The following is a 12,190-nucleotide window of genomic DNA, read 5'->3' on the forward strand; positions in this document are numbered from 1 at the left end:
ATATTAAAAAACAACAACAACAACCAAAAAACAACAGATGTGTTCCTTCAACCAGTCTATTTCCATAGGGATCATTTAAGACTTGAGAGTGAAGTGCCCATCTGTAGTACCAGGGAAGAAAGTTGCCCATGCATTTCACATCCTCTTGGTCAATTATGTACATAGTTACCATTTATATTTATGTGTGTGTATGTGTGTGTGTGTGTGTGTGTGTGTGTGTGTGCGCGCGCGCGCTACGTGCATGGATGTGTGTGTAACTTGACTCTCATGTAATTTTCATTGTATAATATACATTTTAATAACTATAGTTAGGATGTTACACATTGCTTGAAAGTATTAACTTTTAAAAACATTTTTCAAATTTCTTTATTCTACAACCTCCATTCACAGCCACTTTAACCTCCTTTTCCCCAAACTAAATATTGTATGATTCAAAATTTAAATGATACCAAGGAACATTTATCTTTCTTTACCTGGTTTACTCAACTTAGCACAATGAATTCTGTGCCGTTCATGATGACACACAGGGCAATATTTTCTGTTCTAAGCCTGGATAACATTAAATATTTTGGGATACATTATTTTCTTTATCAATTTCTCTGTAGTGAAAACCTGGTACTTCCATGTTATGGCTGTTGAAAATACCGCTGTAGAAAAATGCAAGTAAAAATAACTTTTTGAGATCTAAATTTCTTTACTGCTAATGTCAATTAAGAAGTGGAATTTATGGATCAAATTGGTAGACATATTGATAATTTGTTGAGAAATTTGTAGACATCATTACAAATGTATTTGGGGTATTCTATTTAAAATTAATATAAATATAAAATGACTAATATTTTTATAAAGATGTCTGACCCAGAAAATATAAGACCTTAAAATAAAATATTATGGTAGTACTCTAATTGATATAGTTGTTCAGCGTTACAGATACACTTCCGTTGTTCATTTTATTTGGGTAGAAATAAATACAAACTCCATCAAAACAAAAGAGTTTACAATGTATGGAAAAGACATGCTGTCCTGACAGATGCCTGTACCCTATAGAATTACATTTCTGTTAGGAACATGAATAAAACATCACAAGAAGGAAAGATTGATGCTTCCACTGATGTATGGAAAAAGCTTCACAGAAAATGGTGGAATTTTTCTCTCATACTTTAGACTATCTAAAAATTTTTTAGAGGAAGCCACATTTTTAGTAAGAAAGTCAAAATCATGTTCAATCTTTTAAACAAAGTTGTGACAAGATGATAGGACATTTGACAAAACTAATACTCAAAAGGAAAAGATTTAGGCAGGGTGAAATCAGAGCCAGCCCTGTCAAGGCAAGATGGTCCAAAGGTAAAAACTGGACACTGAGCACCACCTCCTCAAGGTTGTGTGTTTGTGATCCCCACAACAGATGACAATTCTCCAAATATTAACATAACAAGGCACAGGCAAGCCTAAAAGAACAAATTCTCCAACTAGTATACAATTATTTGTATGCATGTGTGTGTAGGCTAATTATTAAAAACAGGTAGAAATGTTTGAAGCAAGCTTAAACTAAGATACAGACCCATCTTGATTGTGTATTTTTATCATGTCTCAATTAAGTAAGCAAGCTAAGAGCATATCTTTTGTTTTGTTTCTTATTGTGCAACATATGTTTGCTCTGCTTTTATTATAGCAAAATAATTTGAAAAATCCTTGTAATTTTTTTATCTACTAGATCTCTTTTATTATTAATTAAAATTTTCATTTATTTTACATACTGACCACAGTTTTCCTTCCCTCCTATCCTCCCTTTCCCTCCTGTCCCCTACAACTCCTCTACCGCCCTCCCCATCCATTCCTCCTTCTCCATTCAAAAAGGGGCAGGCCTCCCATGGACATAAACAAAGCATGGCATATCTTAGTTGAGGCAAAACCAAGCATCCCACCCCCAACCCCCAACCCCTACCTCCACCTCCCACCCCACCCCACCCAACTGCCCAATATAAAGGCTGGGCAAGGCAACCAGCATGGGGAATAGATTTCCAAAAGCCAGCTCAAGCGCCAGGAACAGTTCTTGATCTCACTGCTAGGAGCCCCACAAACAGACCAAGCTACACAACTGTCACATATGCAGAGGGCCTAGGTTGGTCCCAAACAGGCTCCCTAACTATTGGTCTAGGGTCCATGAGCTCAAATCATCCGTCTTTGTGGGTTCCCCTGTCAGGCCCTTGACTTCCCTGGTCTTACAATCTCTCCTCCCTTTCTTCAGCAGGACTTCAGGAGCTTGGCATAGTGCTTGGCTGTGGATCTTTGCATCTATTTCCATCAGTTACTAGATGAAGGCCTCTCTGATGGCAATTAGGGGAGTTACCAATCTGATTACTGGCAAAGGCCAGTTCAGGCACTCTCTCCACTATGGCTAGAAGTCTTAGCTGGGTTCTTCCTTGTGGATTATTGGGACTCTAGCTGGCACCAGGTTTCTCCCAACCCTGAAATGCCTCCCTCCCAATCAAGACATCTCTTTCATTACTCTCCCACTTCATCCAGCACCCAACCCGCCCTACTCTTGTCCTCATATTCCTATCCCCCCATTCTCCCTTGCCCCAGCTCCCAATTTACACAGAAGATATCTTCTATTTCCCCTTCCCAGGGAAATTCACAAATCCCTCTTTGGGCCTTCATTGTTACCTAGCCTCTCTGGGGCTGGGGATTGTAGTTGTCCTTTACAGTACAGCTGATATCTACTGATGAGTGAGTACATACCATGTTTGTCTTTCTGAGTCTGAGTTACCTCACTCAGGATGATTTTTTTCCTAGTTATGTTCATTTGCCTGCAAATTTCATGATGTCATTTTTTTTTTTTTTTTTTTTTTTTTTTACAGCTGAGTAATTACTCCATTGTATAAATATACCAAGTTTTCCTTATCCATTCTTCAGTTGAGGGGCATCTAGGTTGTTCCAGGTTCCGGCTATTGTGAATAATGCTGTTATGAACTTAGTTGAGCATTCTTTGGGTATATGGCCAAGATTAGTATAGCTGGGTCTTGGGGTAGATTGATTGCCATTTTTCTGAGAAACCACCATATCTATTTCTGAATTGGCTGTCCAAGTTTATTCTCTTACCACACCCACTCCAATACAAGCTGTCATTAGTGTTTTCAATCTTAGCCATTCTGACAGGTGTAAGATGGTACCTCAGAGTTGTTTTGATTTGTATTTCCCTGATGACTGAGGATGTTGAACAATTCAAGTGTATTTTAGCCACTTGAGATTCTTTTGTTGAGAATTCTCTGGTTAAATCTGTACTCCATTTTTTAAATAGGATCATTTGGTATTTCAATGTCTAGTTTCTTGAGTTCTTTATGTATTTTGGAAATCAGGCCTCTGTGGGGTGGGGTTGTTGAAGACCTTTACCCAATCTATAGACTGCTGTTTTTTATTTTTTCTTATTGACAGTGTCCTTTGCCTTACAGAAGCTTTTCAGTTTCAAGCCGTCCCATTTATTAATTGTTGATCTCAGTGTCTGTGCTACTGGTGTTATATTCAGGAATTAGTCTCCTCTGCCAATGCATTCAAGGCTACTTCCCACTTTCCCTTCTATCAGAAACAATGTAACTGGGTTTATGTTGAGATCTTTCATCCACTTGGACTTGAGGTTTGTGCAGGACAATAGATATAGATCTATTTGCATTATTCTACATGCCAACACCCAGTTAAGCCAACACCATTTGTTGAAGATGCTTTCTTTTTTCCATTGAGTAATTTTGGCTTCTTTTAGACTATTTTTACAAGCATAATAACTTGGATTTATAGCTGAAAAAAAAACATTGCATTTGTCACTGATATTTTGACTAGATCTCTGTTAAGAGAATATATAAATATACTTGAGGGTTAGTTTTCATTTTTATTGTATTTAGAAGTTGAGATTTATCCTGAGGGTAAAAGCAACCCAGGTGAATATAAGATTTAAATTTTTCTTACTATTTAAAAATATTAGCTGGGTGATGTGGCTTACATCTTTAATCCCAGCACTTGGAGGCAGAAGCAGGTGGATCTTTGTAAGTTGGAGGCCAGCCTGAAATACAGAGTGAGTTCCAGGAAAGTCAGAGTTACATAGAGAGAAACCCTGCCTCAAATACACACACACACACACACACACACACACACACACACAATACTGAACTTGTTCAAAAAATTCCAATCATTAAACTCTTGGAAAGTTTTTAATTTCACAAACATAGAAATCTTTTCTTCTTTCGAGCTTCTATTGTACTTTGAAACCTTAAATTATTTTTCTAATTGCAATGATTTAGTAGACTTCATAGTCAAAAATAGCATGTATCCTAATTCATAAACATGCATAACCTAATAATTGTATGCATGCATGCTCTTCTCTGTAGTTAATATGGGAGACAAATATATGCAGAAGGCCAGAAACAAACTAGTGTTTTCATTGTTGTTGTTGTTTTGTTTTCTATTTTGGTTGCATTATTTTATGAATATATGTATTTTGTTCATAAACAAATAATAAAGACACAGCTAAATATTTGCCTCAAAATATAAATTTTATAATTTGGGCCAATTATGTTATCCTATATGTGAAAAATTAACAAATGAAAATACCATGATATTCGGAAAAGGCAAAAATTCTCAACAGAGGAAGCTCAAATAGCTGACAGACATCTAAGGAATTGCTCAACATCCCTAATCATCAGGGAAATGCAAATCAAAACGACTCTGAGATACCACCTAACACCTGTCAGAATGGCTAAGATCAAAAACACTGAAGACAGCTTATGCTGGAGAGGATGTGGAGCTAGGGGAACTCTCTTCCACTGATGGTGGGAATACAAGCTTGTACAGCCACTTTGGGAATCAATAAGGTCCTTTCTTAGAAAATTGGGAATCAATCTCCCCCAAGACCCAGCTATACCACTCTTGGGCATATATCCAAGGAATGCTCAATCATACCACAAGAGCACTTGTTCAGCTATGTTCATATCAGCATTGTTTGTAATAGCCAGAACCTGGATACAACCTAGATGCCCTTCAACTGAAGAATGGATAAAGAAAATATGGCACATATACACAATGGAGTACTACTCAGCAGAGAAAAACAATGACATCATGAGGTTTGCAGGCAAATGGATGGACCTAGAAAAAATCATCCTGAGTGAGGTAACCCAGACTCAGAAAGACAAACATGGTATGTACTCACTCAAAGGAGGATACTAGATGTAAAACAAAGATGACTAGACTGCTACTCACAACTCCAGGGAGGCTACCTAGAAAACAGGACCCCAAGAAAGACACAAGCATCACCCAATGACAGAGAAATGGATGAGATCTATATGAACAACCTGGACGTGAGTGGGGGTAATGAAGGGTGAGGGTCGAGGGAAAGAGAGCTTAGGGGAGCGGGAGATCCCAGCTGGATCAAGAACAGAGAGGGAGAACAAGGAATAAGAGACCATGATAAATGAAGACCCCATGGGAATAGGAAGAAGCAAAGTGCTAGAGAGGCCCACAGAAATCCACAAAGATACCTCCACAATAGACTACTGGCAATGGTGGAGAGAAAGCCCAAACTGACCTACTCTGGTGATAGGATGGCCAAACACCTTAATTGTCCTGCTAGAACTCTCATCCAATGACTGATGGAAGCAGATGCAGAGATCCACGGCCAGGCCCCAGATGGAGCTCCAGGAGTCTAATTTTCGAGAAAGAGGAGGGCTTGTATGAGCGAGAATTGTTGAGACCAAGATTGGAAAAAGCACAAGGACAAAAAGCCAAACTAATGGAAACACATGAACTATGAACCAATAGCTGAGGAGCCCCCAACTGGATCAGGCCCTCTGGATAAGTGAGACAGTTGATTAGCTTGATCTGTTTTGGAGGCATCCAGGCAGTGGGACCAGGACCTGTCCTCAGTGCATGAGCTGGCTGTTTGGAACCTGGGGCTTATACAGGGACACTTGGCTCAGGCTGGGAGGAGGGGACTGGACCTGCCTGGACTGAATCTACCAGGTTGAACTCAATCCCCAGGGGAGTCTTTGCCCTGGAGGAGATGGGAATGTGGGGTTAGCTGGTGGGAAGCCGGGGGCGGGGGGTGGGGGGGGCTCTCCGGGATGGGGGAGAACAAGGGAATCTGTGGCTGATATGTAAAATTAAATTAAATTATAAAATTTAAAAAGATAAATAAAAATTTAAAAAGTCCCATACAGAGAAGAGTTGCTTAAAAAATAAAAAAAAAAGTGAAGTAAATTTTACATAGATGAATAATTTAAAAATCTGATAGTGTTAGAAAGTGCCAAAAATTTCAATTTCTACTAATACTTCTCACTTCTGATACATAATTGTTTATGTTATTAAAAGATACATTACTTTAAACAGTCCAGGTCTGTCATGGTCATTTGAACCTTGGAAGAAAGAAAAGGCCCAGATGTCACACCAGAGAGGAGAACTCTCCTGAGGGTCAGAACAAATGAGTGACAGAACACTGTCCTTTTTTGGGACTGAGCACACTCCCAGCAGACTCTCCCAGGATCTAAATCCCATGAGCCCATGGGTTTTGCTGATCCTGCATAAAACTCCCAGGCTTCCTGGCATCCCTCAACAGGAGCACTGAAAGGTATGTGTTGAGACAACAGGTTTTTCTGATGATAAACAACAAAGGATCATGTATGTATCTTGCTATTTAGGGAAGTTATATCATATTTTGTTTTCCTCTAAACAGCTGGTAGACATTACTAGAAATTATAGCATTGGAAAGTCATGTGATTGACAAAATCTTTCCACAGATATTTTCAATCTTCTAACAATGTCTGCTCTCTCTGTCATGAACTCCAGTAGCTCTGGGTTTGCTTTGACTGGTTTCCCTGGTTTAGAGATTTATTACCTCTGGATCTCTGTCCCCTTCTCCATCATCTATGTGACAGTGTTCCTGGGAAACAGCATGGTGTTGCATGTGATCCGGACTGAGCCAAGCCTGCACCAGCCCATGTTCTATTTCCTGGCCATGTTAGCCCTCACAGATCTGTGCATGGGTCTGTCCACTATCAACACGGTCCTGGGCATCCTTTGGGGCTTTATTCAAGAGATCAGCCTTGATGTCTGCATTGCACAGTCTTATTTCATTCATGGTTTGTCCTTCATGGAGTCCTCTGTCCTCCTTGCCATGTCCTTTGACCGCTACATTGCCATTTGCAACCCTCTACGCTATTCCTCTATTCTAACCAATGACAAAGTAGTGAAAATCGGAGTGGCCATCGTATGTAGGAGCTCTATGCTCATTCCTCCAGTCATCATCCGCTTGAAGTTCTTAAATTACTGCCGGCCTCATTTCCTCTCTCACTCTTTCTGCCTGCACCAAGACTTAATTCGAATGGCATGTTCAGATATCCGCTTCAACAGCTTCTATGCTCTGGCTCTGGTAATTTGCACCCTATTGTTGGATGCCGTGCTCATTCTTGCCTCCTATGTGATGATCCTACACACAGTTCTATCCATTGCTTCCCAGGAGGAGAGAATCAAGTCCTTGCAGACTTGTGTATCTCACATCTCTGCTGTTTTGGTTTTCTACATCCCCATCATTGGTCTGACCATGGTTCACCGCTTTGGGAAGCACCTCTCTCCACTGGTTCAGGTCCTCATGGGCAACATCTACATCCTTTTCCCACCCTTGATAAACCCCATTATATACAGTATCAAGACTCAACAGATACGAGTGAGAATCCAGAGACTGTTTTCCTTGAATGGAACCTAAGTCCTCTGGGCCATAGTGATTTTGTTTAAAAGGAAAGAAGTACATTCACAAAGGAGGACTCTCATGACCTGAAACTTGATTAATGAACTCATCTTTTATTGACAATTTACATTTTACAAATACTTCCTCCTACTTTTTACCACAGCCAGCATGAATCATTGGCATTGACTTATATAACATTTATGGCCATTATATAAATCAGAATGTGAACTTATAATGTGCTGACAATTATGTTAGTAGAAGAGTTTGTTTTAATTCATGATGAGTTTGACTAGGAAATTTCTTCCTGTACTGTGGCCAATGGGTTTAGGATGCGTTTATTCTTGTTATTCAGTCAAAAGTAAATTTTTATGAATATATCACTTCATGAAATTACTAAATTATATTTTTACCACTCTTATTACTCCAGGGAACATATTCATTAGCATGAACATATTCATTCATTCATCTCTGCTTCACAGTTTATTCAAATGACATTGTAATGAGTGAGTGTCATGAAGAGGTTGGGATTGTTAAAATAAGATTAATGTTATTTTTAATTATATATATTTGTGTGGTAGGATATGCTCACATGAGTACAGGTACCTACTGATGCCATCATCATCAGGTCTCCCTGAAGCTGGAGTTCCAGGAGGTTCTGAGTAGCTGGACATGCCTGCTGATAGCTGAGCCATCTCTCCATTTGGAGAGAATGGCCATTTTAATCAGTTGAAACATAATACAATAAAACCCAATAAATATCCTTCAGTTGGTGTATCTCCATCCAAATATCTGCCTAAATCTGTCATATGAATAGTAAGAAGGCTGGAACTGTCAGTCCATGCTTAAATCATAGTAAGTGGCAGAGTAGAACAGACAGACATTTGTAATTATCATATTTACCAGTATGTAATAGTGACATAATAGTGACTGTGAAAGGAGGAAGATATGAGTGACTTGAAAAATTTATCTTTAATTCATATCTTTGTCTCATTTCATTGAAAATTTGTGTATTTCAATAAAGTGCCCTGATTATTTTTCATTAAAATGTTTATAAGATATTAACTTAGTATACATCTCAAAGTTTAATGTATATACTCTTAAAATGTTTATATGTTTCTAATGTAATATATCCAGCAGTGTTTTATATAGATAGTATTTTATTTTGTATAATTTGATTTTGAAATGCCAAAGGAGTGAAAAAATGTCAGATTTTAGGGAACATTTTTGTGATGAGTTTCGCATGCATTGTTTTATTATCAGGAAAATCCTGATTATTTCCTACTTTCCATTTTCCTTATTTAAAAGAATTGTTAAATGGATAGTTGACCAATGTAAAATATATAGAAAAGACACTGGAGAGATGGCTCAGAAGTTAAGAGTACTTGCCAGTTGACCTGAGTTTTGTTCCCAGCACTGACACAATGCCTCACATCTTTTAACTCCAGTTCTTGGGCATCCAATGTTATATTCTGGCCTCTATGGGCACCATCCATGTATACAGTACCCTTATATACATGTAAGCAAACACTCTCATACATACAATAATATTCAAACAAACAAATAAGTAAATAAATAAATAAATAAATAAAATATATGGTCTATAGAAGAAAAGTTACAAAAGACCCTACTTGTGTAAATTTCATTCAAATATTATTAACAGATTGTACTTAATTTAACTGATCTTTAGTGGTGTGTTTATTGTGGCATAATCATCAACAGTAATTCATCCTTGTTAGATGGAATTTATGTTGTGGTGAACTTTGAAAGATACTTATAGTGATGTAGCCACTACAAAAATGAAAATATAGCACATAATACCAGTGTTGTAAGTCTCCTGGGTTCATTAGCTTCCACAAACTCAAGTTCCTGACCATTAGGTATCTCATTTCTATCCTGTGGATTTCTCATTGTGAATCACCATATAAATGTAATCAGACTAGCTGTCTTTACTTGCATGAATTATTTTTTATTCAATTGTCCTTTTGAGGTTTTTCTTAATATTGCTGTTTAGTGTTTTATATTTTAAAAATTCAATTTTCTCTTAATATTCCATTGCACTAGTAAAGAAAAAAACATTTCCTTTCACATGCCAATCTATATTTTATTCATCTTTATGATTTTGATAAAGATATGCTTTAATTTCCCCCTATATATTCATATATTTAGAGAGGTAGATCCACAGGGCTCAATGTGAGCTTATTCTGATTTTTATATCTTTTCTATTATTAATACTACAACTACCATACTAAAAATTAATAAAATTCCCTTTAAAATTGCCATTAGCTAATATTTTTCAGATACCCACTATATATCAAACTCTTTATCATATACTCAATGAGAAAATCTCTGCGATGATTCATAAGCATTTAATTTCTGGAAGAGATGGAAATAAATGGATTGTAAATGCTAATAAACAATAGGGAGTTAATTTGTTTTCAAAGTAGCATGTTTACCAAAGCTACTAGTCTTACAATTTTCTCTTTGTGTATTTTCTTTCTTTTTTTTTTGAAATACTTTTTTTATTTTATTTTATTTTACAATACAATTCAGTTCTACATAGCAGCCACAGATTCCCTTGTTCTCCCCCCTCCCGCCCCTCTCTCCTTCCCCCCAGCCCATCCCCATTCCCACCTCCTCCAGGGCAAAGCCTCCCCCAGGACTGAGATCAACCTGGTAGACTCAGTCCAGGCAAGTCCAGTCCCCTCCTTCCAGGCCGAGCCAAGCGACCCTGCATAAGTCCCAGGTTTCAAACAGCCAACTCATGCAATGAGCACAGGACCCAGTCCCACTGCCTGGATGCCTCCCGAACAGATCAAGCCAATCAACTGCCTCACCCATTCAGAGGGCCTGATCCAATTGGGGGCCCCTTAGCCATTGGTTCATAGTTCATGTGTTTCCATTTGTTTGGCTATTTGTCCCTGTGCTTTATCCAACCTTGGTTTCAACAATTTTCACTCATATAAACCCTCCTCTTTCTCACTAATTAGACTCCTGGAGCTCCACCTGGGGCCTAGCCATGGATCTTTGCATCCAGATCCCTCAGTCGTTGGATGGGGTTTCTAGAACAACAATTAGGGTGTTTGGCCATCCCATCACCAGAGTAGGTCAGTTGGGGCTGTCTCTCGACCATTGCCAGCAGTCTATTGTGGGGGTATCTTTACCAGAGAGGGAGAACAAGGAATAGGAGACCATGGTAAATGAAGACCTCTTTGTGTATTTTCACTTAACAGGTATTCAGTATAGTAGGAAGAATTTCAAGTAGTATATTGATGCAAATGTATATGTTCATATAAAGCACTATTTATTGGATCTCTCTTTACTTATGTTATACCAGAGTCTTCAACAGTAATGTGTTCACTTAATACTGAAACATAAAGTGTAGACATTTTTGCTTTCTATTGTGGAGTTTTCCTTTGCTGTGTCTCCTGCCAATTGTTGTCTACACTGCTGACCTACTTAAAGTTCAGTTAATGCAACTGAATAGAAAGGAAGCCATCTGTTTGCTGTAGCATAATTGACACTAGGCAAATTACTTCTCCTTCAATCAGAAGTTGGCTATCTATGTCAGAGGATTGCTTCCCTCTGGAGTCTCAGCCTACTGCACCCATGCTCATTCTTCATCACTGGCAGTAAAACATGAGTTGTTGAGTTTGTGAGGTTTGTTGGAGCAAAAGGGAACCTTTTGACTAAGTTTTATGTGATGGACTCCAACAGAAGAATCTCATCTTGCATCTTTACTCTAGAGTTTTTTCTTTCTTCAAGATTTCATCTGGTTGTTTTCTCTTGGTTTGACTCAGAGACATATTCTTGGGTTTTATTCTAAACCCTGAAACCTGACTTACCTTCTCCTCTCTGACATTTGTGTTCAGCAGCCTTGCTTAAAGAGTCATTTCTCAATGTCTGCACCGACAATAGCTACTACTGGCAACTTCAGAGGAAGCTATTGCCATGATCTGTGTTTTGTCTAAGTGCCATGATGGACTGTATGGTCCCTTTATATCTTGTGAAAGAGGAGAATACCAGAGACTCTTGTCCTTTTTCTTTGACACAACATGCTAGATGATCCTTTTACTCCATCACTGCTCCAGCATATCTTGGGAGTACATGTATGGGACAGATCCTCAGACATCCATTTGGGAAAAGAGTGTTACTATCTCTTGCTGTTAGCTTCCTCTCAGGAGACATTGTGCTGATGCATTTTTATGCAATGACAATTTCAATTAGACCCCAAAACATGTAATTGAAACCAAGACCCTGAAGATGACATCAAGAATATCTATAAGCCAAAATACCTTCACAACTCAAATAATAGTTCATATTCACTTAGCTTTGATAACAACTGAGAATGGAGGGGTCCAACACAGAATAATGTGGTAGGTGACACATAAGAATTCCAATCCTGATAGTATAAGTCAGGGATCCCAGTCACAGTAGGCACAGAGGGCCTGAGAATCAGCCACTAAG

General features: G+C 38.4%; 1 protein-coding gene across 1 annotated transcript; it reads left to right on the forward strand.

Annotated features, from left to right (window-relative positions):
- Nucleotides 1-6,799: 6,799 nt before the first annotated feature.
- LOC131901312 (olfactory receptor 51V1-like) lies at nt 6,800-7,744 on the forward strand. The gene has a single exon (XM_059252511.1). It carries the CDS (start codon nt 6,800-6,802, stop codon nt 7,742-7,744), a length of 945 nt encoding a protein of 314 aa, XP_059108494.1.
- Nucleotides 7,745-12,190: the final 4,446 nt, after the last annotated feature.

Source organism: Peromyscus eremicus, chromosome 1, assembly GCF_949786415.1.
Source record: "Peromyscus eremicus chromosome 1, PerEre_H2_v1, whole genome shotgun sequence".
Taxonomy (NCBI): Eukaryota; Metazoa; Chordata; class Mammalia; order Rodentia; family Cricetidae; genus Peromyscus; species Peromyscus eremicus.